The 25,668-nt window shown below is 51.4% G+C and overlaps 1 protein-coding gene across 2 annotated transcripts; it reads left to right on the top strand.

The window, feature by feature from the left end:
• Positions 1–82: 82 nt before the first annotated feature.
• WARS1 (tryptophanyl-tRNA synthetase 1) lies at positions 83–24,726 on the top strand. 2 transcript variants are annotated; one of them, XM_036253988.1, is made up of 11 exons: positions 83–142; positions 4,625–4,785; positions 10,635–10,848; positions 11,841–11,949; positions 14,273–14,392; positions 14,955–15,137; positions 17,157–17,257; positions 18,642–18,754; positions 18,962–19,135; positions 23,181–23,321; positions 24,332–24,726. In XM_036253988.1, the coding sequence occupies exons 2-11, from the start codon at positions 4,684–4,686 to the stop codon at positions 24,491–24,493; spliced, it is 1,419 nt and encodes a 472-aa protein (XP_036109881.1). In that variant the 5' UTR covers positions 83–142; positions 4,625–4,683; the 3' UTR covers positions 24,494–24,726. The 2 variants fall into 2 exon arrangements, with proteins under 2 accessions (XP_036109881.1, XP_036109892.1); XM_036253999.1 differs by lacking the exon at positions 83–142 and adding an exon at positions 995–1,071.
• The last annotated feature ends 942 nt before the right edge of the window (positions 24,727–25,668 follow it).

Below are 25,668 nucleotides of genomic sequence, written 5' to 3'. Positions count from 1 at the left end.
GTGACCTCTGTCCCGCCTCCGCGCGAACAGCCAATGATGGCGCAGCCTGGACGGAAGTTGTTCCGGCCGGAAGGCGTTTCCACGGACGCCCAGGAGACCACTGGACGCTGAAGCGGCGGCGCTGACAGGCTCGCATGGGCTGGTAAGTGAGGGAGGGAGGAAGGGAGGGAGGCCGGGGCAGCGCCCGATGACCTGGCCCTCCGGGAGCTGCCTGCACGCCCAGGGTATCCTCCTGAGAGCCGGGCTGGCTGCCACCACGCCCCTCGCCCCCTTCCCCGCGTGCTGCCCACTCCCGCTGGCACCCACCCTTCATCCTCTCCCACCTCCTCCCTTTTCTCAAGGGTTTCTTGTGCCACGGGCTTTGCCTATAGTATGGTACTTAGTCCCCTCCACAGTAAAGTTGGGAGGCTCCTTTGTGGCCATTTCACAGAAGGGGAAGCCGAGGATGAAGCAGAGAGGTGATCTGACTTGCCCAAGGGCTTGCAACAAGAAAATGCCAAAACTGGCTTTGAAACCCATGTCCGTGTGACCCCAGAACTCGAGTTCTTCCCACTGCACTGCGCCGCCTCCATCCACCACAGCCGCAGGGAATTTACAGCCCGCCTCTCTCCGTCCCCCCAGGACCACACACACACATATACACACGCTGGGTTGAGGGTGTGGGCCGGGAAGAGGGCGGGGAGGTTATGTGGAGGCCAGCATGCGGTATGGGGTGGCTGATGCAATGACCAGCTAATAGCTGGGCTTTCAAGAGGGTTCCACTGTCTCCAACCCCCGCCCCCCACCCGACCCACCCCCCCCCACACACACACACACACAACCCACCTCTGATTGGCCAGTCTCATCAGGAATTGGTCAAGAGGTTCGATGTTTGTAAGAAGCAGGGTGATTTATAAGAAACCCCTACAGCAGATAGCCAAAGGGTGGGGTAAACAGGAAGAAAAAAGAAAGAGGCTTTTTTAAAAAGGAAACTGAAAGAAAGAGGGGGAACACTATAAAAGAGGAGCCCTGCTGCACTGGGCAGTCTCAGCGACTCCGGTGGCCGCCTCTGCAGTGTCTCCCACAGCCCAGGTATGTACTGCCATCTTTTGTTAGGCTTAGAGCTCATCAGTAATTTTACCAGCGTTTTACCAAAATGCTGGAAACCTTGGCTTGTTGAGAGGGTGTCTCTCTGAAGAGCAGGGTGTTGTACATTTTATTTCGTCCCATTGACCCAAAGTTCAGGTGATTCACAGCTTCCCTAGGGAATGGAGGTACTGGGTGAGCAGGTGCCTGCTTGGACTCATAGCTTGAGTTTTAGCACCTTCTTGCTGGCTGTCTCATTTTTTACTGATGGTGCCTCTTTAAAGAGTCAACATCCAAACGTTAGCCGTCTTATTGTGATACTCAAAAATACTTTATGCCTGACTTCATGTAGATTAATGTCTTCTTTGTCTTTTAAGATAATGCTTATTTTATTATTTAGAGAGGAAAAAAAAATAACCTTTCCTCTCAGTGTTCAGAAAAGAAACAGCGAACATAATCTGCTCTAAGGTTTAGAGCTCCTTGCTCTAAAGAAGTCATCGTCTTGTCCTCTGGGAACTTGACCATCCAAGGCCATTGTTGCCCACACTCTGGATCCAGGTGTGAAGGATGGTATCCCACCTCTGGTGGTATTCCAGGCATCTTGAAACTCGTGGGTCACCTTCCTGGCTCTTCCCGGCTGCTCCAGATTTGGCTATCCTGAGGCCACCTTTCCCCAGATTTTGGAATGGTTATGTTCTGAACTTATCTGTGCAATGAGATCATTGTCCATAGAAGAGTTCTGAAAGTCTTCTTTTCATCCCAAAACTGTACCCAGTTTCTTCATATGCCTGCTATGCTCCTCCAGAACAATGGAGCCTTTCAAAATGACCACAAGATGCAAGTTCTTTAAAAAGAGAAACTGAAAGTTAATTTTTAAGAGACTTGTAGCTTTCTAAGGTTTGCTATGACCCACTGGGGAGTATGCTGTATTAGTCTTTATTCTCCCAGTACTTTTTTAGAGGAGATAATAGATGACTTCCCAGATTATAGCTTCATTTATTTGTTGTAGATTTTGGTTTTGGTTAAATAGATAAACCAACTTTCCTTAACAAAGATTCAAATACCTATCTGCAAATTATGGGGTTAACACTTAAAACAATGATCCTTAGCCTTTGGGGATCTCAGACCCCTTTGAAAAGGTAATGAAACCTGGATAGTCTGCTTAGAACCCCCGCTAAAGTGCAAGCAAACTAGTGATGTAATTCCAGAAGCTCCAAACTCTGGGTTAAAAACCTCTGAAGGTAAACTTAATTCTGAAAGTGGTTAACAAAGAAATAAAGGAGGGTGTTGCCTAGATGGGAGAAAAGGTGGCAAATGGGTAGGTGCAATGAAATGAGAGCTGTGGTAGCTCTGTTCTCCTTTTCTCTGATCATTCCTGGTGTATGATGCAAAGTTGCATCATACACACACACAAGATTTATAGTGTGGGTGAGTCCCACGCAATGAGTATCTGCCTTGTGATCACAGGAGCAGGGAGACCTCAACTTTCCCTCAGTCAGATTCGTTCTTGTGTGCCTTTTCTTAAATGGGATTCTGATATTTAAAGATACATGTTTCCCCTACAACATGGACCCTAAATGCAGGCCCAGTTTGTCTGGTTGATCACCTGCAGTGACTTGTTCCGCTGCAGGAAAAATTGGCTATCCGGGGATCACCCAGGCATTGTACCTGGCACTTTCCCTAGGAGTTTTTGAGGGTCATTTCAATCTGTACTTGATTTTGGACCTACTCGCAGACTTCAGAACTTGACTGATAATGTTGGAGAGATAGTGCAGGAACTGAACTCTGGTTTATGACAATTAGACTATGATAAAACTGGTTATGTGTCATTTCACTTAAAGTGGCAGAACTTATCAATGACATTAAGCAAGGATTTACTAAACTGTGCACCCAGCTTTGAAAGTTGGGGGAATTCGGCATCATGTGTAAAGTGTCTGCACATGATATTTCGTCATTTGTGACTAGGAGTACTTTTCTTCACTTTGCTATTTGATATGAGCAAATAGGTGTGTCTCCTCTCTAGTACCAGTCACAAGTTCCTCCACATTCCCTGTCTTTTTTACAGACTTCCCTAAACTCTGAGCTTTATCTGAGTCTTTAGTTTCCTCTCCGAACTTCCCTTTCTGAGAACTGAGGTGATTCTCAGCAAGGACGGGAAAGAAACCCATCCTGGTTTTAGTGGATAAATAAAAATAAATTACCCCTCAAATATGTGTTTGGTTCATCGAGTTAACAGAAAAAAATGTTCGATGATTAAAGAAACAAAGTAGTCATTCATTTACTTACTACTGGCACCATCGCACTTATGCACGCACTGTCCTGCAGTTGGTGTTGTGATGGTTGTTCCCACTTCACAGTTGAGAGACTGAGGCGCATCCCAGGTGGGTGACCTGTAGGATAATGTTTGAGAGTGTAGGCTCTCGGGTCCAGATGTGTGAGTTTGTATCCTATCTCTGCCACTTACTTGTGTTATCTTGGGCAAGTTTTTAACCTCTATGTGCCTCAGTTTACTCATCTAGGACATGGAAATAAATCTCTCTCATAAGGCCTTGAATTGATACGTGTAAGTGCTTAGAACAAGTACCAAGGACAGAAGTGCTCAAAGGGGGCTGCTCCACCACAGCCTCATTGTCGTGGTCACCTTCCTCATCTAGGTGTGGCAGCACGGTACAGACGGAGCTGGGGCTCAGCCTGCTCTGGAACCCTCCTCGCGCACAATACTCTAAAGGTTTTAGCCTTGCTTTACAGTTTATAAGATGCTATCCTGTTGTTTATTCTCATTTCCTCTCACAACAGCCCTCAAGGTAGGTGAAGCTGACCCTCAGAAAGGGGAAGTGACTGACCCAAGAGGGTACTGATTGTGGCCAGCCTTTGCCCCAAGGCTGCATCAGGAGGCCTGCCCTGTGCCCCTCCCCCCTTCGAGGTTAATAGTAAATAATGACTAGTAGTTACCCCTTCTTCAGAGTTTTGCAATTAAATGAGGCAGCCTGTCTAATGCACAGGCTATATAAAGGTCTTACCTCATTTGGAACCTAGCCGGGGAAGGCCCCGCCCTCTACCCCCGGCCCTTGCTTCATCTGAGAACAGAGCAGCTGGCCCTGCAAGGAGGCTACTTGTTCAGCAGTAGGTTGGTCTTATCAGCAAAGAGCTGGGACTTTGTCTGCAACACAGTTAAAGAGTAAATAGCAATTTGCCAAATGTGGTTAGGGTTGTTAGAGTCCTCTAGAGTTTGCTCCCTCTGCAAACAAAGTCCTTCTGACATCCTGGGCCCTGGGTGGGGCACACTTGGTCTTGGTTAGGAAGAGCCTCCTTTGCAGTCCTTAAATCTATAAACCAGTATTCCTTTAGGCCTCGTTTTCGGCATTTGTTCTTCTTTTTCCCTTTATCATGGCCCCAAATTTCTGCTTATATTTTTATTAATGTTATTTTATCCGTATTCTTTATTATAACTTACCTCCAAACTTTTAGGAATGAAAAAGGACTTGAAGCAGGAAAGAAAACACAGCTGCACTGGTTTGTTAATATCTCCACCCCCTTCCCTCCCTCTTCTCCCACACAGTTTGTAGGGACCACTGAGCAACTCTTCCAGCACCCAGCTGTAAGCCTAGGTCCTGGGAGATGGCGGACGAGCAGGGGTGTGTCTCCCCGCTGGAGCTGTTCAACTGCATAGCTGCCCAGGGGGAGCGCGTGAAAACCCTCAAGGCCGGGCAGGCATTGAAGGTGGGTGATTTTGCTGGCTCTCCACACATGCACCTGCCAAGTGTGTCGGGGCATGTTACCCAGGAGCCGACTGTTCTCTCCATGACTATCACCATTGGCTATCATCTTACATCCGTCTTCTCCTTTATCAGCGTCCTCGATGCGCACGATTTAAAGAAAAGCCACTGAAGTACAGCAGTCATCCACCTGCCCATCCCCGTGTCCTACTCCCGGGAACAAGTACTTTCCATTCTTTTAGCAGATTCTTTGATATAACCCCACCCCCATACCCCTATCTCTAAAAATCACGCTTATATTGCTCCCTGTTGATTTTCCAGTTCAAGGCTTTCACTGTGGAAGATAAGGAATCAGCACTTTCGTAAACACTCCCATCCCTCTATCTTCTGATATCTGTGTCCCTTGGTCGACATTAGCATTGACGTCATTCTGACCATGGAGACGCTACCTGCCAGCAGCTGACCCACTGACTATACTGCGTGCTTTTCCTTTCCTGCCCAACTTTCTTTTCTCTGGAGTTGATTAATTTGTCTTCATTTCTTTTTGCTTGGCTTTTTTATGGATGATGGTGATGGGTCTCCAAGCTGTCCCTCAATTGGGTGAATCCCCGCTGGAGGCACTCACATCAACCAGTCAGGTTCTTGAAGAGGTCTGTCCTGAGCCTCTGCCTGCTTTGCTGTGGACTGGTAGCTCACCCCCCACACTGCCCATCATAGGCCCTTCTCTCACTGTCCACCCGGGGCTCCCTCACCTCTCTGTGGGTCCCTGTCTTACTCCTCTGTGGTGAGCTGTCTTTGAAAAGGCACAACAGCCCTGGCTGGTTTAGCTCAGCGGTTAGAGCATCGGCCCTCGGATCAAAGAGTCCCGGGTTTAATTTCTGCCAAGGGCATGTACCTTGGTTGCAGTTTGTCCCCAGCCCTGGTTGAGGTTGTGTGGGAGGCAACCAGTCGATGTGTCTCTCTCTCTTCCTCCCTCCCTCCTTCCTGCTCTAGCTGAAGATAAATGGAAAAATATCCTCGGGTGAGGATTAAAAAAGAAAAGAAAAGGCATTGCAAATCTTCCAGTAGTTTCTGAAAAAATTACTGCTAAGGAAATCATTTTGAGGGCCCGTACGTGGTCTGAAAGTGACTTCATTTTCCCTACTATTTGACAACCAGCTGTGTATAGGGTTCTACAGAGGAAGTGTGCCCGCTCAGCAGGTTGATACCGTCGCGCCGGGGCTGCTGTGGAGAGGCCGGTGGTCCCTTTGTGTTTCCTCACTGGACGCTGTGCCCACGTTTTGACATTTCTTGGGATGGATGCTCGCTTCGTGCTCCTTTCAAACTAGAAATTCATGATTTTAAATCTCAGAAATTGCTTCTTTAATCTCTTCTGTTTTCTCTGTTTCTTTACTAATTTTTTTTTAATTCAGAGACTGGTCCTCTGATCTTTTTTTTTTTTTTAATCCTCACCCAAGGACATTTTTCCATTTTTTGTTCAGATAGAGTGGGAGGGAGAGAGAGGGAGAGGGAGAGAGAGAGAGAGAGAGAAACATCGACGTGAAAGGGACACATCGAGTGGCCGCCACCCACACAACCCAACCAGGGCCGGGGACAAATTGCAACCGGGGTACGTGCCCTTAGCGGGAACCGAACCTGGGTCTCTCTGGACCGCAGGTCGATGCTCTAACCACTGAGCCAAACCAGCCAGGGCTGATCTTATTTCTTTACTTATTTTTTTTATTTTCCTTCCTGTTCTTCTTTCAGGTATTTTTCCTCAACTTCTAACCCTCCTGTGGTTTTTCACTTATCTTATGATTTTTAACTTCCAAGAGCTCCTCTGATCTCTGAACGCTCCTTTCCTCATAACAGCACGTTCTTACTTTATAGGCGCAGTGTCCTGTTATCTCAGCGATCTTGTGAGCATCTCCTAACGTTCTGTGCCCCCTTTATAAGCTCCATCTCCTTCTGCCCTTCACACTAGAGGCAACCCTCAAGTGTGTGGTGGTACTTGGCTGGCTGCTGGGGTTTCAGGGGAAGCAGAGAAGCTGGCGGGGAGCTCATCAGTGCAGGTTGCCCTTCCCCAGAGAGCGACCAGACTGCTCCCTTTTGTTGGGGAATCTTTGGTGTCAGGGTCTTTAGTTCTCTTCTGTGAGGTTACTAGAGTCCCCAGATGGGGCACCTCTGGCCTACTGCCCAGAGGTACAGGCCTGGTGCCAGCAACATGCCTCAGAGTGGGACAGAGGAGCTGGGCTGGGTGACCCCTGTTTCCAGTGCACTGCCCCTGCCGGGCAGAGGGCCCCAGTATGGACACTAAACCTCGGGCTGGGCGCGGGGGGCATTCACTCAGCTGTGTCAGGAGCCTGGGATAGAGACCTGAATAACTGCTTCTTAAACAGACTCCCCACCAGTGCTCCTGTTTTTATAACCCTCCTGCACCCTCACTTCATTAAGTGCCTGAGGCCACTAACGCCCCAACCTCCTGGGGATTCCACATGCTGTAAGACCAGTTGCTGCCCAGTATTTGCACGCCACCTGAGCATCTGTTCTTCTCCCAGCTCAGCCAGTTAGCAGTCATCTGTCAGCTTTCCAGCTTCCGAAGTCTAGCTGCTGGGGTCCTATTCCTGTTTCCTTTGTCCTCGGGGGAGTATGCCTTCTTTAGAGACCTCTTTGCTGTTCAGCAGGCCTCAGAAGTGTGACCCTTCCAGGCTGCGCCTTTAGTGGACTCCCCAGCACGTCCTTCGTTGTGGGATGATCACCTGGCAGCTTCCTCTCCACAGCTTCCAACTCCAGCTGTCTTCTTTTCAAAAGTCTCTTCCTAGGTTCTCACCAGGTGGTGTCAACCATCTTTGCTCACCCCACTAGTGTATTTGGACTCTTTGGGCCTCAAATCAACAGTTACGTTGTAAAAGAAATAAATAGCACTGGAAGAAAGAAATGTCAGAAAAAGGGAGTTGATTACTCTCAGAAAGAGGTTTACACACCAGGAAGGGCTCAACGGGTGAGGCTAAGTTGTTTCAAAAAAGTCTAAAATAGGGACCCAGCTGTGTATCATTTACTCTAGACCCATTTTGGGAACTTGACAGTGATAATTTTGTCCATTTAACATTAAATTTAATACGTGTTTTTATTAGTAATCCTTAGCGATTACAGTTCTGTTCATTGTTTTAGCAAAGCAGCAATACTCAGCACAGTAGCATAACTCTTTCAAGCATGGTCTTTGACTAAGCTTAGTCAGCGGACACTCAGCAAGAGAGATCAGAGGGTACATACTGGGACCAGAGCTAAATGATGCAAATTCAGAAGTAAATTTGTATCTGACCCTAAAATGTATTATAGTAGAAACACCTGATGTTTTAGAAATTCACTTTAAGCAAAATAGTTGCGCCACTTTGGGAGCACCCGTCCAACACAGGCGCTGTGGGCCTTCACCCGCTGTCTCTGCCATCTGTCTGGGCGTGGTCCTCGGCACGTGCTAGGGGAGTAAGACCCACTGCTTTCAGAAACAATAGCCCACTAATGCAGGGAGTCTCGGGGCATAGATCAGAGTCTGGGGACCCAGACGGGAGACAGTGGCTGAGGTCATGTACAGTTTGAGCAGCGCTCAAGAAATGACACTGAATCATGGAGCTAAGACAGAGAGCAGAGCCTTTTTCTTCTCCTTTTACTTTAAGCAAACTTTTAAATTTTTTTTCTTTTTTTAATTTTTTTTCCTTTTTTTAATTTTTTTTCCATTATTGATTTTAGAGAGAGGGAGAGTGAGATAGAAACATCGATGAGAGAGAACATAGATTGGCCACCTCCACCATGCCCCCCACTGGGGATCGGGCCCAGAACCCAGGCATGTGCCCTGACCAGGAATCGAACCAGCGACCTCTTAGTGCGTGGGTCGATGCTCAACCAGTGAGCCACACCAGCCAAGCTAAGCAAACTCTTAAATTGAAGTATACCATTCATTCAGAAAAGCATGGGGGTCACAAGCAGGCAGCTCACTGAATTTTCACAGTGTAACCAGCACTAAATGGAGAAGCAGCATTAGCAGCACCCGGAAGCCATCCTCAGGCCTCCAGTCACTGCCTCTGCTCCCCGAAGGGAGGCCTTCACGCTGACCCCTCCACCATGGGTCATTCTGCCTGTAGTCAAACTTTATATAATCCGGTAGTACATAGTCTTTTTTATCTGGATTTTTCCAGAGCATCAGCTTTTGCTTTGTTTCCGTGTTCTGATCCACATTAAATTGAGAACAAGAAAAGAGACGAGGCTTGTCTGTTTCAGTCTCATTCAGACTCTGGACAGTCTTCCAGCAGGGACACTGGTTAAATGTCTGAATTCCACGAGCCACCTAGCTACCAGCAGAGTTGGGTGAGATTAGGTGTGAAATGTCAACACAGCCAGGGTTACAGGATCACTGGCTGCAGTGTACTTCAAAGCAAGGTCGTTCTTCCCACAGCTAACGGATAGATCATGCTTGCTCAACATGGATTTCGTCGCAAGCGCTGAGCCTGGGTACTGCGGGAATGAGGCGAGGGAAACACACCCGCGTGTCTAAGCTGGGCAGACGTTCTATCTTGTATGAGGTCTGTTCGTGGGCTATTGAATACACAGCTCGGACTCATTTAAATGAATTCCAGATAGGTTCAGAGTTTGAAACACAAATCTATGTGCAAATCACCGTGGCCCAGGTGCCCTACCTGATGGAGCAGTTCTGAGAGGAGGGTGCCGTTGGCGTTCTTCCACTGGGACCCGGTTTACAGTATGTTATGTGAAAACTCTAAATGGAATGTTTGTATTTGCCTTGGCAAGCAAGCTGGACTGTGGATATTCTTTGCTTGCGAACTGATCCAGCCGGGCCAATAATGGGAGTAGAGCTTTAGGATACAAGACTAATCTGCCTAATTAGGCTTCTCTGTGAAATGCTAGGCTCCCTGGGTGGCTGGTGAGGCTCCTGGAAGAGGAGTCTTCAGTAGAGTTTAGAACACCCCAGGATACACTTTACATTTGTTTTTCTTATGCTCATTTTAAAACAATAAATATGCAAACATTTTGGGCAATAGTACAGCTGTTTCCCATGAATCCCTCCTCAGTTTATGACCTGAAAGCCCATAGTTTTTCCTGCCTTTATCTATTTTCGTGATGTCTCTCTGAGTTGCTGTTGCTCTCCTTGGTGGCCTGGTTGTTTAAGCTCTGTAAGTATTCATGTCAGCCTGTGCGGAATGTAAAAACACACTCAGAGCAGAACTCAGTGTAGCTGAGTAAAGGATCTTGTCGCGTGTGGTCTCTGCATCAGCGCTGTTTGAGAACTCTTTTGTATAGTAACTGTCATGAACACGGTGTACATTGTGTCACTGTGTTTGTCCCATAGTGTTTTTGGTGGGAATCCATAGCACTAGAACGACAGATAATAGTAGAACACATCTGCCCTGGCCAGTGTGGCACAGTGGTTAGAGTGCCAGCCCTTGCACCAAAGGGTCTCAGGTTCAATTCCTAGTCAAGGGCACATACCTAGGTTGCATGTTCAATCCTTGGCCCCAGTCAGGGTGCGTGCAAGGGGCAACCAATCAATGTGTCTCTCTCACATTGATGTTTCTCTCTCTCTTCCTCCCTTCTTTGCCCGTCCTCCTTTCCACTATCTCTAAAAAAAAAAAAAATCAGTGGAAAAAATCCTCAGGTGAGGATTAACCAAAATAAATAAAATACAATCAGGTCCACACTTGCTGTGTGTCCATGGGCAAGCTCCTTCACCTCTCTGAGTCTCAAAGTTCTTCAACTGGAAAAGGACAGTGACAATGAGGCCTGCCCCATAACAGCACTGACGTTCAGGAAATGTTAGCTATTGTTAATATATTCACCCTTCACCCTATTTCCTGTGTTCAGGATGAAGTTGATTGTGCAGTGAAGATACTGCAATCACTGAAAATGAGCTACAGAGCTGCCGTTGGGGAAGACTACAAGGCCGACTGCCCTCCAGGGAGCCTGGCACCGGGTGGTGACAGTGGCCCAGGCACCACGGAGGCTGAAGAGGATTTTGTGGACCCGTGGACAGTACAGACAAGCAGTGCAAAAGGCATTGACTATGACAAGCTCATTGGTACGTCCTGGGAAAAGCCCAGACTTCTAGAAGTGATTCCCTTGATGTTTTTACTGTCAAATTAATCCTAAATCCAGTTGAGCTTCAATGCCGAGGAAAAAAGTCTATCCTAAAATCTTATGGTGGTGCATTCTATTCCTAAAGGAGTTTTAAATAAAGTGATAAAGCTTGTTGCAAAATAATAATCTACAGTAGATAGCTCAGTAAGACCTTTTTCCTTTTTAGAACAATTCAGAACTTGGGAAGGGTCTGTTGAAACGGACACCTTGGCTGTCACTGAGATTACTTTCACTTGGTGGTGACATTAGTCACGGGTATCGCAGTTTTTTCTCCAGCGATGCCGAGTGCAGAGCCAACGGGCTGGGAGTCAGCTTGAGCAGGGTAGCTGCTCCCAGGTGCCTGTTGTCGCTGTCCGGCCTCCTGCAGGGGCTTCCTGCAGGGGAAAGTCCTCACTCTGAGATCACTGCTAACCGTCAGAGCAGAAACAGAACCAAAATGTTCCTACCCAAGTCAAAGCCATTTTCCATGATTTTTAAGTGTAGACTATCAATAAGGGAAAATTTGCTTGAGGACAGGTGCTAATTCAGTTCAATAATTAAAGAATGTTAAAAAGCATAGTCGCCAGTGTATATAAATTATACCTAAATGAGCAATAAGCAGCCGTGTGTGTGCGTGCGCGTGCGCACCTGTGTGCCAAGAGTTGCTAGCTGGACTGCATTCCGGATATGTTTCCCATCAGAATGCAATCCCACGCAAAACAGCATTTTATTCTGTAATTGGTTTTCTGTTTTGCTGGTTGTGATCTCAGCTGTTAGTGTTCGTACAAAAGACACTGGACTTCGTGTTGGGGAAAGGGCTGGGCAGAGGCCCCCAGGGGGTGGGGCTGGGGTCACTGAGTCTGATGGGTCTTCCCTCCGTTTCAGTAATCCCTAGTCACCAGACCTCCCGCCACCTGAGACAGTCACCTCTTCTTTTTCCCAATCTTTTCCTAGTTCGGTTCGGAAGCAGTAAGATTGACAAAGAGCTGATAAACCGAATAGAGAAAGCCACGGGCCAGAGGCCACACCGCTTCCTGCGCAGAGGCATCTTCTTCTCACACAGGTGGGGCTTTGCACCCGGACTTCTCACCCCTCCTCTTCCATTCAAAACGGCTGCACGCCGTTCCCCCAGCTGCCTGGTGCTGTGCAGAGTGGAAGGCCGTTGTCAGATACTTGGGCCCCTCTCCCACCAGTGCCTGGCTGTGGAATCAGGCCCATCCCTTCACCTTCTGGCCCTTAATGCATTAATCAAACTGTCACTTCACAAGACGAAGGTTACATTCATAGCAGATAAGATTCGTGCCAGGTTATGTCCAAGTTTAATGTTTCCTACTTGATAAGCAGTAGGCTTTCTGGAATTACATACCCGCTTCCTCCTGTCGTGCTGGCCTGCTCGTAAATAATATGAAAAGAGAAACTAACAGAGCATACATGCAATGGACTGTCCCCACCTTAGACCGTAAAGGCCATGGAGATAACATCAGAAAATGAGCAGGTTCCAAAAGGGTTTCTGCATCTCCCATCCCACACATCACCTGTGGTTGGGGGCAACCCATTTTCAAGGCTATGTTCATGGAATTGATGGCCAAGACAGGGTTGTTCTGTTCTGCTCCCACTTCATGGTTATGGGAGAGCACCCACAGGTCACAAAGCAGCTCAATGCCCCCCACTTCAAGTTCTCTGTGCAGAGAACTCCAGGCCTCGCTCAGCCTGTCTTCTAGGCAGAATGTAATCAAAACTTTTTCCTTAATCAGATCTAGTTCACCTTGTTCAAGTGTACAGTTCAGTGGTTTTTAGTATATTCACAGGGGTGTGCAATCATCACCACTATCTCATTCCAGAACATGTTCTCCACCCCAAAAAGAAACCTGCCCACTGGCAATCAGTCCCCACCCCAACCACTGGCAACCACTGACTCCTTTCTGTGTGTGGATGTGCCTGTCCTGCACAGCATGAGGCCATCTGTGTCTGGCTCTGTCACGGAGCATGTTTTCAAGGCCCATCCAGGTTGTAGCCTCTGTCAGTGGATGGGGGCATAGGACTTGAAGCTTTTGGCCATTCTCGAATTTGAGAATGCCCCGCTACCTAATTTTATCATCTATAAAATAGGGGATTAGATGAGATACAGCACCCACTGTCCAGCTGCAGGCAGACGGTGGGTACCGACTGGGCACCCTCCCAGCTGAGTGAATCCCTGCCCAGAACCATCCTCACAAGCTGCACTCGGGATGGGAGCCTCGTCGGCTGCACAGCTCCACGCTGGGGCCCCGTGCACAGCAACTGCCCCACGCAGCGAGTGCTCAGACTCCCTACCCAGGGGCTGCTGCCTGCTCTTCTCCTCTGTGAGCCTGTAAGAGTTTCATTGGGTTAGTTGTGAGAGCCAAAGAAGGACTTTTTTCCTCCAAAATTGTGTGTATTGTTTCCTTCTTTCAAAAGTAGTGTGTGTTCATTCCGTGGAATGAAAACTAAGCACAGAACATCTGAATGTCCATAGTCCTGTGAGCCCAGGATGAGTAGCCAGCCCTGGCTCGGGTGGGATCTTGCTGTGTGCTGTCTACCATCCCCCAAAAAAGGTGGCTGTTTCTCTTTTATTTTTGGAAACTTTGCCCGGAAAAAAGGAACAATCATACTCGAGGGGGGTGGCTTCACACCCTGCCACACGTAGCAGTCACTGGGGGAGCCTTTTAAAAAGACAGAGTCCCAGCTGTCACCCAGCCCCTGGGAGTCAGCATCTCTGAAGACGGGGCTCAGGCAGGTGCCATGTGGAAGCCGCAGTCATGTGATTCTGAGGCACAGCCAGGAAGGAGGACCCCTTATGTGCCTTGTCTGTGGACCCCAGTCCTGGGGAGGGCACTGATTCCAGAATGACTCCCAGATAAAGGCACCTGGTCCCACCTGGCTGAGGGAGCCCACTCAGCTCACCTGCCGGGCACGTTTTCCACCCCCCCACACTCACCCCACCCCCAACCCAAGTCAGGACCCTTTGGGACCTTGTGATTTCCTGTTTGGCTTTCAGGAGCCTCAGGGCTGTGACTCTGTGAATCAAAGGGACTACACAGTGTTGGCCCGCTATCACCCAGGACAATGTATAAAGCAGGTGCTGTATTAGCACTGATATTTGGGAAAATTCCGAAAGAGTTCCAATGGCTGCCCAACTGTATCCATCTTTTAAACTCATTACTCTGAACCTCCATGTGTTCTGCTTTGAAAACAATTACAGGAAAAACCATGTCAGTAGACTTTCCTGTCATTTTAATCACATAAGCACCAAGGGTAACAAACTAGTTCTTACCCGTGTTTGTCTCAACATTTCCAAGTGAGCATTGGCACCTTGATTTTTTTCCCCAGAAAAAAAATCATACTGTTCTCTCTCCTCCGTCCTTTAGAGACATGAACCAAGTCCTTGATGCCTATGAGAACAAGAAGCCGTTTTATCTGTATACGGGCAGGGGCCCCTCTTCCGAAGCCATGCATGTGGGTCACCTCATCCCGTTCATTTTCACAAAGTAAGTGCTGAGTCTGTGACTTCCCTCGCTGTTATTAGCAAGTCGGCAACGGTAGTTATGACCAAGTTGAGAGCTGACAAGACAGTACGAGTTCATGTTTGCTGAACAACCAGAGTAGGAGAGAACCAGCACCTTTGTGGCCTCTGTTCACTTCTTTGTTCCTGGTGTCACTTCGGGACATGGGTGACAGAGACAGCCAGCCAGACCTGTTTCACATCTTCTCTGCCTTCTTCATGTGACCACAGGCCAGTTACTGCTCCGAACCTTGGTTTGCACACCTGCAAGATGGGAATGAGACCTGCCTTGTAAAATTATCGAAAGGCTACAAATAAAGTATCTAAAACAACAAGCCTAGAGCTGACGTGCAGGACGCTCTCAGTTGATAAATGGCAGTAGCCCTTTTCATTGTCAATAATCAAATTCACAGCATGCTAAGGTCACGTGATTTGTGGAAAAGGAGGTTTTGACACAAGTTGTCAGTAGGAACCGTGTTTTCAGATGTCAAACGGCGTTCCTCTGCAGGGGTAAAGGAGATGCCAGCCTCTTCCCCTGTGTCTCTTAGGTGGCTGCAGGACGTGTTTAATGTGCCCTTGGTCATCCAGATGACAGACGACGAGAAGTACCTGTGGAAGGACCTGACCCTGGACCAGGCCTATGGCTACGCCGTGGAGAATGCCAAGGACATCATTGCCTGTGGCTTTGACATCAACAAGACCTTCATATTCTCTGACCTCGACTACATGGGGTAAGGAGAAAACTCATGGCTGCCTTTTCAAGGAGCAGATGCAGTCCTCAGGTGCGCAGGACATGGCTGAGTTGGAGACATCCGAGATGGCCTCGGGCCCCGTGACTGTTTCCTTCTTCCATTCAGTGTTGTGGCCTGGTGTGCTGGTTAGGACTTTCATCCTCAGCTTGCGACAGAAGGACTTCTGTGTGGTAGTTTCCCTCCAAGGATAGTCAGTCTTGCCAAGTTAGGGTATCTTCGTCTGTCCTCACAGAAAAAGACTGTTAGAAAAGCGTTGGATTTTCAACGTCACTTTTCTCACGGTCAAAGAGCAGTGAGCTGTCGTCCGAGAAACGTGATCTCAGAAGGAAGGAAGGTGGCCCTGGGCTCAAGTCCTGCTGTGTCTGTTTAGCGGTGGTGAGTCAGCAGTCTGTGCATGGAGGAGGGTTAGGTGAGACCTTCAGTGTCGCTATCATCATCATCTCCGTGGCACTTTATTTTCCTTCTCGCCCCCCTTTCCTTAAAGGGACCATGAGTTCTGCAGCCTCTTCCCACCCGCTGTGGCCTCTCAGGGCCTCTGGTTCCCACCAGCCTGCGCCCGCTAAAACGCAGGTCTGGTCAGGTCCCCCCCTCAGGCATTTTCTGGTGCACCCTCATCCTCAGGATCAAGTTCTCACTTCCCTCTTAGCACACAGCCCTTTGTGACCGGCCCCCTGTTCCTGTCTGGCACCGCTGACCGTTCCATTTCCTCCCCTTTGTCCGTGTTCCTGTTTGCCCCAAGTCCCCTCCCCTCCTGTCTCGGGGGAGTCCTCCGCTCTCTTCCAAACCCATGATCAAGCATCGCCTTGTCCTGGGAATTGTCCCCCCCGAAGGCAGATGTAGCACCCTGCTCTGGTTCCCAGCACCCAGGCCCCTCCTCAGCCACCTCTGGTATGTGATGCAGTGGGGGGGCCCTCGCCCGCGAGGTCAGTGAAACAGCCACAGATGCTCTCAGTGCAGGCAGCCCCGTAGGCCCTGCGAACATGGTAGGGGCAGCACGAATGGGACGTTAGTGCGGCCGAAGTAAACCCTCTGATAGGTCCATGGTGATGTCTGCGTGATGGGCGCACAGGGCGGGGATGCATGTTGGACAGTCCATGTGCAAGACCAGCTCAAGACCCACCTGCTCTCAGCACACTGCAAGGACGTGAGTCTGTGCCACGGGTCCCCGAGCTGTCCCCATGGTACCCGCACTCTCCATCCTCCACCTGCGCTCACTAAGAGCTCCCTTCTTCTTTACAAACATGGAGTGGAGATGACAACTCAGGTCATGTGTTAACCGAAGTATCTCTTAGTATCTCTTCTTAGGAAGGGGTGTCTGTAACGTTGAATCTAAAGTTAGGAGAGACACCCGGCCAGTGTGGCTCAGTGGTTGAGCGTCAACCTACGCACCATGAGGTCACCAGTTTGATTCCTGGTCAGGGCACATGCTGTGGGCCCGATCCCCAGTGGGGGGCATGCAGGAGGCAGCCAATCGATGTTGTCTCTCGTCGATGTTTCTATCTCTCTCTCCCTCTCCCTTCCTCTCTCTCTGAAATAAGTAAAGAAAAAAAAATTTTTTAATAATAAAGTTCGGAGAGACTTCTAAAAGTTAAGTCCTGTTTGCAAATGTCTTATTCCCTTTAAGAGTTTCTTCTAAACAAGCACTTTCCCTTTTACTTTATTTTTCTAATTTAATTTAAAATCTGGTCTTTGATTTAACAGAGCGCTCTTTCTGGTCTTCAGGAGCTGGAAGCACAGCAGAGCCAGGTCCCACTACTTTGGGATGGGAAAGTAGCTCGTTGTGTTGATTTCCACTGTGTCCACCTTGCCAGTCCACTTCACAGGTGCAGGCATGTCTGGTTCGCCTGCTGCCAGTGCCTTTGCCCACAGTGACTCCTGGGTACCTCCCTCCACAGTCTGTCCCCAGCCCATGTTGCCCCCTCAGGTTTCACCACCTGCTGCTGTGCCCTCCACAGAAGGTCCTGTGGGCCTGGAGTCTGATTCTGATTGTCTTTGCAGGTCGAGCACAGGCTTCTACAAGAATGTGGTGAAGATTCAGAAGCACGTGACTTTCAACCAAGTGAAAGGCATTTTTGGCTTCACGGACAGTGACAGCATCGGTAAGGAGTCGCTGCTACTTGCGCCCAGCCCCAGCCCATCAGAAGGGAGCAATGGCCCAGAACCGAGCTGTTGCTGAGATGGTAGCATCTGCACTTTATCTCTTTAAACAGTAAGCCCAGAGGGGGTTTCCTCGGAACACAGGAGCCAACGTGATGCCTCTGCTGCTGTCCTGGGCATGTGCCACCCTACCTCAGGGTGCCAGTCCGCCCTCTCCTCAGTCCATTTTAAGGCTGAGAAGAAAGCAGGAAGAGCACAGATAACTTCGGAGTTCCTATGCCTGCTCATGGTGTACACCTGCGTGTACCTGAGAACCTGAGCACCCGAGTGCCATGACGGGGCACTGGCTGGGCTCCACTCATCAGCTGTGATACAAAGGCCCATACCCTTTGACCCAGAAATCCCAGCTCTGCAGATCTCAGCAGATAACAGTAGCAGTAGTATTACTACACCCAAAATATTGAAAACAGTGTCATGTACCAAGATAGCATAATTAGCAATAATTAGACCATGAAGAATAAATATCCTGAATGCCCAGTGGGCAGAAAACGGTTCAATATAGATGATTCATTTACAGGATAGAACATACATATATTTTTTTTTTCCCAATCCTCACCCGAGGATACATTTTTCCATCTATCTTCAGAGAGAGTAGAAGGGACGGAGAGAAGGAGAGTGAGAGAGAAACATCGATGTGAGAGATACACATTGAAGGTTGCCTCCAGCACGACCCCGACCAGAGCTGGGACCAAACCACAACCGAGGTACGTGCCCTTGAATGGAATTGAACCTGCGACTCTTTGGTCCAGGGCCAGCGCTGTAACCACTGAGCCAAACTGGCCAGGGCCAGGATGGAACATATTTAACAACAATCTGGGTAAATGCTACAAAGTGGAAAAGGCAAGAGGGAAGAACAGTGTAATCACAACTGAAGTGAGTAGAAATGGAGAAAACAGATATAAAGAGACACAAATTGGGTCTATAGATTTTTTTCTTCTACTTTTCTGTAGTTTTCAGATTTTCTTTTTTTTTTAAATCCTCACCCGAGGACATTGTTCCATGTTTTGTTCAGATAGAGTGGGAGGGAGAGTGAGAGAGAAACATTGACGTGAAAGGGACACATCGAGTGGTTGCCACCCGCATGACCTGGGCCGGGGACAAACTGCAACCGAGGTACGTGCCCTTAGCAGGAACCGAACCCGGGTCTCTCTGGACCACAGACGCTCTAACCACTGAGCCAAACTGGCCAGGGCAGTTTCCAGATTTTCTTGAGATGAGATTACTTTTCTACCTAAAGGGGAGAAAGCCTAATTTCGTTCATCCCTTTCACTGGGGTACCGACCAGCCAGGAGCTGGTCCCGTGTGTAAGATGCTCTGTCCTCTCAGGGAAGATCAGCTTTCCTGCCATCCAGGCCGCTCCGTCCTTCAGCAACTCATTCCCTCACATCTTCGGGGACAAGACAGACATCCAGTGCCTCATCCCCTGTGCCATCGACCAGGTCGGGAGGCAGCGGGGCGTGGGTCTGGGCATGCGGGAGGTTCCGGGCACTCCAGCGGGAAGGGCTGCTGGGAGGGGTGTCAGGTGGGGAACTGCTTCCGGAGGCTGATGAAGCTGGGGGGTTGCTGCGAAGGCCTCTCACTTCTCATTCTCAGGCTAAAAGCGGGTGCATTTCTTCCAGCTGTGCTCAGGCCTCTCTCTCCTCTAGGACCCTTACTTCAGGATGACAAGAGACGTCGCCCCCAGGATCGGCTACCCTAAACCAGCCCTGCTCCACTCCACCTTCTTCCCCGCCCTGCAGGGCGCCCAGACCAAAATGAGCGCCAGCGACCCCAACTCCTCCATCTTCCTCATCGACACAGCCAAGCAGATCAAGACCAAGGTGAGCACTGCAAGATGGAGGGGCCGCCTGTGTGCGCAGAGCCACGTGTGTGGGTGGAGGCACGGGCACGCCGCACGGGCACGCGCAGTATCATCGCTCTGTCTGTCGGCGCCCCTGCCCCAGGCTGCTGAAATCCAAGACCGATACTGTGCGTCTGCTAACTCGAGGACGCCTGGCCCGGTTTCCAAATATCGGGAAATTTATCGTGTGTCTTTCCATTTAGACCAAACTTTGGATTTCTTTTCTCATCAGCACTCTGTTCGGGAAGCAAAGTCATGGCGGCTTTCTTCCACGCTACATTTAAACAGTAGAAAAAATTAGTATATTTCTAAACAGGAGCTATATCCCAGAGCCAGGGCCCGCCCTTTGTTCATGCTTTCTCGTTTTAATTCTCACTGGGAAAGCGTGGGGCGCTCCTTTTAAAGGTGGAAGAACGAGCCCTGGCCGCTTTGGCTCAGCGGTTGGAGCATCGGCTGGTGGACCAGAGGGACCCGGGTTCGGTTGCCGCTAAGGGCACGTACCTCGGTTGCAGTTTGTCCCCGGCCGGTTGGGGTCGTGTGGGCGGCAACCACTGGATGTGTCTCTCTCACATCGATTTTCTCTCTCTCCCCCTCCCACTCTATCTGAAGATAGATACAAAAATGTCCTCAGGTGAAAATTAAAAAATAAATAAAATTTTTTAAAAAGCTGGAGGAATGAGGCCCAGAGGTGGTGACAACTTGGCCAAGTTTCACCTCCAGAGACCAGCAGAGGGCTCCTGGCCTGTGAGCAGCCACCACCAGTGCAAGGCTGGGGGGCTGGTTTTGTCCCAGAGTTCTCACTGAGACCCAGAACTGATGAGTGGCCTTGGACAGGACAGCCTGCCCTGCCCTGCAGGCCGCGGGCTCCCTGTCCATATTTGTCGAGCCCCAGAGGACCGAGGGCCTGGAGTTAGCTTGCGTGACCATATTTTTGAGCCGCACTTCGTTGCTCAGCACTGAGCTGCCAGCACGTGACAGTCCCCTCGCTGCCCCACAGAGCTGGGGGCCTTTTACTGGGAACCAGGTGTGTGTTTGCCGGCAGAGGAACGGAAACTGTGTTGGAAGCACGTCGTGCAACCATCTGAGTCACTGCTGGGCCCCTGGCCCCTCTGGAAAGTCCAGGCAGTTTCAGGATGACAACAGGGAAACCCTTAATGTTGAAACTTTCTTCCAGAAAACAGCCACTGCCGACTGTCCCCCATCAGCCGAAAGCTGTGTGTGCAGACAGCTTTTATTTCCCTCTCCCTCTGGCCGGAACCTCCAGAGCACAGATGCAGAGCGGGAGGGAAGCCTCTGTTCCCTCCAGCAGGGATGGCATTCTGTTTTGTTTTTGAGATACTGTTTGAAGTAAGTCATTTTTGGTTCTGGGGCATTTTTTAAAATATATATTTTATTAATTTTTTTAGAAAGAGAAGAAGGGAGAGAAAGATAGAAACATCGATGTGAGAGCGAAACATTGATTGGCTGCCTCCTACACACCCCTCACTGGGGATCGAGCCTGCAACCGGGGCGTGTGCCCTGACCTGGAATCAAACCAGGACCTCTCAGTCCATGGGACGACGCTCCATCACTGAGCCACACCAGCCAGGGAATTTTGCATTGGCTCAGGCTCCCTTGAAGACCCAGAGGGAGGGTGAGCAGTAAGTGTGAGGTCAGGAGCCACACAGGTTGCAGAGGCCACCAGGGTCATGAGCAGCCTGTGGGGCAGGACAGGGACAGAACAGGGCAGGCTAGGCCTTTGTTCTCAATCTCCATGCCCAGCTTCAACCCCAGAGTCAGACTCTACAGCAGCTGAGAGAGGACATCTGTCCCTTCTCACGAGTAACAGCAGTAGCCATGTGGGGATGCAGCGGCTTGGCCATGCGCTTACCTGTGCAATCTCATTGAGTCCTAACATCTGCCTGGGGCGCTGTGTCCATTTTGTAGGCGAGAAAATCAAGTCTCAGAGGGATCGAGCAGCCGTCCCACGTTCACCCCACTGGGCAGCAGTGGGGCCAGGACTGTAACCCAGGTCCACCACTGTCTGACCCTGCCTCTTACCTGCTGCTTGAGACTGACCTTGGCTGTCTGGGTGTCCACAGACAAGGCGGGGCTGTCCTTCAGAGAGTAGGCCACCGCATGCCTCCCATGGGCTGTCGCGGGGACCAGAACTGGGAATGACCTCCTGTGGGACAAATGTTGGTGACACAGTTTACCATCTGTCCACACACTCATTTCTGGTCACAGGGCCCCTTAGCGCTCGCTCCCAGAGCTGCCAGGGCCCGTCCCCACCCTGGCCTCAGCCTTCTGCTGGCCCACTTGACCTTCCATTAGACTGGAGCAGCAGAAACCCGCTGGCGCCTGGTGGGGGATCCAGTCCCTCGTGCCTCAGCCCAGACGGCCCTGCCTGGCTAGGTTCCTGGTTCCTATCGCACGGAGTCATGTTCAGTGCATCTCACTTGCCTCCATCGTGTTGGATCCTGGTGGAGGCATTCCAGTCCCCTCCGACTGCTCTCTGCCCTAACCCAAACCTGTCCTCCTGTTGGTTCCCTGTAAGTCAAGCCCCAGCATCACTGAGGACCGGCCAGGTCCAGCACCAGACCACGGATTCCACTGCCGGCAGCCTAGTGTCCCCAGAAGAGGCAGTTTGGCTCCACCCCTCAGTGCCTGTGCATCAGTTCCGGACACTCTGGGCCTCATTTTCTTCACCTGTAAAGTGCAGAAAGCAATTCCGAGGCCATTGGGTCCTTGGGGATTCAGTGTGCCACCGTTGGGTATGAGCAGCCGGTCCAGGTGGCCGGCAGCACCTGTGCACCTTGGAGAACATGCTGCAGATGTCCTTCCTCATCCTCGGATCAGGGCAGGGAACTGCCCCAGGGCCCTTGCAGCCTGAGAGACTCTGCCCCAGACTTGCTGGCCCAGAGCCTTTTCCCTGAGGCCCAGCACTGACCTGGCCTAGCCGGGGGTCTGTGCCAGGAAGAAGTCTGAGGACAGGGGCCTCCACAAGACCACAGGCGCCGGCAGACAGTGCACCTGTCGAGAGCACATAGACCTCAGGAGACCCAGTACTTGTGTTTTCTCTTCTTCCTGCCTATTTTGTGTTCCCCACAGTTTCTGCAGTTTGTGTACATTGGTTGTATTCTATGCTTGCTCCTTTCTTGCTAAGGACAGGGAAGGTGGCCTCCCAGCAAGCCCGCCTCCACAGCTCCCCTCCTGGGGCCGCGCCTGAGCATCTCCGGCAGCTCCCTCCTTTCCCGAGCAGAGCCTGGAAGCCCGCCTGCAGAAGGGGTTCCCTTGCCGCGCTCGTGCCTGGCGTTCACCTGCTGCTTCTGGAGGGTCCCAGCTAGCGGCCTGTCCCGGGGCCTCTGGGGAGGCCAGCTGAGCATCTCCACTGAGAGTTTACTGACTCTACCCACCCGCTCCCCACTGTGAAAGTTAGGGTGACATTTGTACATAGCAGACTTCTCGAACACTCTTTGAAAGAACACTGAAAGAACTTTATCTGTTCTTTTTGGCTTTTCTTCTCAGCCAGGGCCCGGATTTCTTCAGGATTCTCCTCAATGATTCCTGAAATGCATTTGTTGGTTTGTGAGTCTGTCTGTCGTCTGCTCCAGAACGTGCCGTGTTGGGTGGGCCCGCCTGCAGGCCTTCCACTCCGTGCTGTTCGTGGCTCAGCCTTTCCTCCTGAGCCATCTTCCATGGGGGACACACGGTGGGGAAGGCAGCAGCAGGCTGGGGGTGCTGTCCTGGCCTCCAGTGGCAGCAGCCACCCTCCCTGTCGTCTCTGTTACTCTGAAGATGGTTTGTGTTTGTCCCCTTTCTGAAGCTTGTCACCTGAGAACACTTCAGGACATTTCCCCCGAGTTTCAGCTTTCCTGACTCTATTCTTGTCTCTGGAGAGTGGGCAGTGCAAATCAGATCTGCCTTCTCTGCTCCTTCCCTGCAGTGAGCCCCACTGTGGCTGTTTGTGGGGCTCCTCCCCCAAGCAGTTGGGCTCCCGCAGGGCAGCCAGAACCCGCTAGCGTTCGTGTCCCTTGCTGGTGCAGGTCAACAAGCATGCCTTTTCCGGAGGGAGAGACACCATTGAGGAGCACAGGCAGTTCGGGGGCAACTGCGACGTGGACGTGTCCTTCATGTACCTGACCTTCTTCCTCGAGGATGATGACAAGCTGGAGCAGATCAGGAAGGTGAGACAGAGGCCCGGGGTCCCTGGTTGGCCCCAGCTCGCTCACGTGGGACCTGGAGGGCTCTGGCAGCTGGCTGGGGCGGTCAGAGCTTCCTCGGAGCCTCGGCCCAGGAGGTTAAAATCGAATAGATTGATCGATTCCATAGGTTGATTGAATAGGTAACTATGTGCCAAGAAACCTCATGAAAAGGTATTCACAAAAGAGAAATGCAAGCTATGTATCCAGTAGCCACACAAAAGGGTCCGTGTTACTCTCATCAAAGCAGTTTAAATTAAGACATGTTCCAAGTTAAAACAGTTCCCCCACCGAGTTAGCAGGGTTTGTGTTGCTGTTGTGTTTGCAATGATTGTATAGCAGATGCTTCCGGGCTCCCGGAGTGGGGAGAGTCCAGTGTGCCCGGCCCAGCCTGGCTATGGTATGGAGAACCCAGAGAGGTTGACAGCTTTGCTTCAGGTTTTGCAACTCAATCCTTTCCAAGGAAGCAGTGCTGATTAAGACAGAGCTTCCCATGCAGACATTCCGAATGGTAACAAGGTCAGGACCGCCGCAGGGCAGAGGCCGTGTCCCTGGGAACTGCCAGGGTGAGTGCTGCAGGCGGGAGGGTTCTAGACCCGGACGTGGCCTCCCGGGGCCCCACCTGAGGTCCGCAGGAACATCGAGGAGGTCGCAGGATGTTAGCCAGGCCTCCCCGGCTGGCCTTGCGGGAAGCGTCCTCCTCCCCTTGCCACGCTCGGTTCGGGTGCTGCGTTCGCTTGTTCGTGGAGTGCCTACTACTTTCGCAGCAGAACGTGAAAAAGATCCAGCAGATTTTATAGAAGCCAGTAAGGCGAAGGAGCTGTTAGTTCTGTGTGCTTGGAGTTCGCTCCGGCTGCAGGGCGAGGAAGGCCGCTCCCTGGATCCTTCCTGCGACCGGCAGGTCAGGGCTCTCGCGGGGCCAGGTCCCCACTCAGAAAGAAGGCGGAGGTGCGTGGGCGGGCGAGCGGTTCTCACGGTCTCCGCCGCTCCCGCAGGATTACAGCAGTGGGGCCATGCTCACCGGGGAGCTCAAGAAGGAGCTCATCGAGGTCCTGCAGCCCCTGATCGCGGAGCACCAGGCCCGGCGCAAGGAGGTCACCGACGAGATCGTCAAAGAGTTCATGACGCCCCGGAAGCTGTCCTACGACCATCAGTAACGCCCCCTCTGCCTGCACATGGAAACACGTAACCCACCGCTACTCCCAGCCGATCAAAGCACTGCCACACTTAGGCTCTGTCGCAGCGACCCTGGTCCCGGTGCCCGTCAGCCTGTGTGCCCGTCAGCACTGTTCTTCCCGTGGTGCCATCCTTCCTGCCCCCGGTGGGCCAAACCCTGTGAGCGGCCTGGGCACCGGCGCAGGGGTGCGGTCGGACACTGGACTGGCATGGCGCCTGCACGGGCAGCGGCCTGCCCACGACCCGGCTGGCGGACGCGGCCGGAGAGCGCACGGTGGCCCGAGGCCCTTGGCGGGGGCCGGCCGGAGCAGTTCAATCTGGCGCCCCGTGTAGTTTGGGGAGGCGGAAGAATATCCCGGAAAGCCCTCTGCGGAGGCGCAGGGTCTGCTCCCGAGAGCTCTACTCTACTGTCGCTTGTTGGCGTAAATAAATGTCCTTTTCCCGCCTGTGTGGCTGTGTGTCTGGGCTTCAGGAGGGCAGAGGCCTCGCTTCAGCCCCGTGGCTGTGCTGCGGCGCTGCCGACCGCCGCGGTCACGGCTGGGGGTGCTGGCGAGCGGCCGGGGGGCAGCCCCGTGGCACTGCGGCTGCTCCAGGGAGTCGTAGCCGCCCCTTGGCCAGCTTAGCAGCCTCCCTGGTCTGGACTCACCCCACTCCCCGGGGGACGGCGCGGGCAGAGGCCCTCGTGTCTGCCCTGGGAGCGGCTGTGCCGTGACCGGAGCCCTACCAGCCGGGCTTGCCCACGTGAAGCCCGGACGACATGGACCTGGGCTCTCCGCCCATCCTCATTTTGTAAGTGGGAAATGAGACTTAGAAGAGGTAGAGTAACTTGTCCAAGGCCACACAGTGAGTTTGTGACTGAGCAGGCCTGTCCTGACTCTTCCTTTTGCTAACAGTTCCCCGAGAGATCCCAGTTTTAGGCTAGGCGTGATGGCCGGCCCAGCAGGTGTTCGGGGTGACACGGGTCGGTCCCCAGCCCCTGGAGGGCGAGGATTGCTTCCAGAGGACTTCTGACTGTTGCCGTCCCCCAGTCTGGTGGGGAGACCAGCTGGGTGAGGGGACAGGTGGCCGCGTGGCCGGAGGGAGCCCGTGTGCAGGACAGCTTCACAGCCATCGCAGGAAGGGGGCTCCCGGCACAGGCTCTGGCGCCTGCAGACCA

Source organism: Molossus molossus, unplaced genomic scaffold (assembly GCF_014108415.1).
Source record: "Molossus molossus isolate mMolMol1 unplaced genomic scaffold, mMolMol1.p scaffold_m16_p_1, whole genome shotgun sequence".
In the NCBI taxonomy this organism is placed as follows: Eukaryota; Metazoa; Chordata; class Mammalia; order Chiroptera; family Molossidae; genus Molossus; species Molossus molossus.
Note: the sequence above shows the minus strand (reverse complement) of the source record. Positions and strands in the feature narration are given on the sequence as shown.

Coding starts and splice junctions, on each gene's coding strand:
- WARS1 (XM_036253988.1), top strand. CDS start 4,684: ATGGCGGACGAGCAGGGGTGTGTCTCCCCGCTGGAGCTGTTCAACTGC. Junction 17,258..18,641: donor CACGGACAGTGACAGCATCG/GTAAGGAGTCGC, acceptor CTGTCCTCTCAG/GGAAGATCAGCTTTCCTGCC. Junction 23,322..24,331: donor AGCTGGAGCAGATCAGGAAG/GTGAGACAGAGG, acceptor CCGCTCCCGCAG/GATTACAGCAGTGGGGCCAT.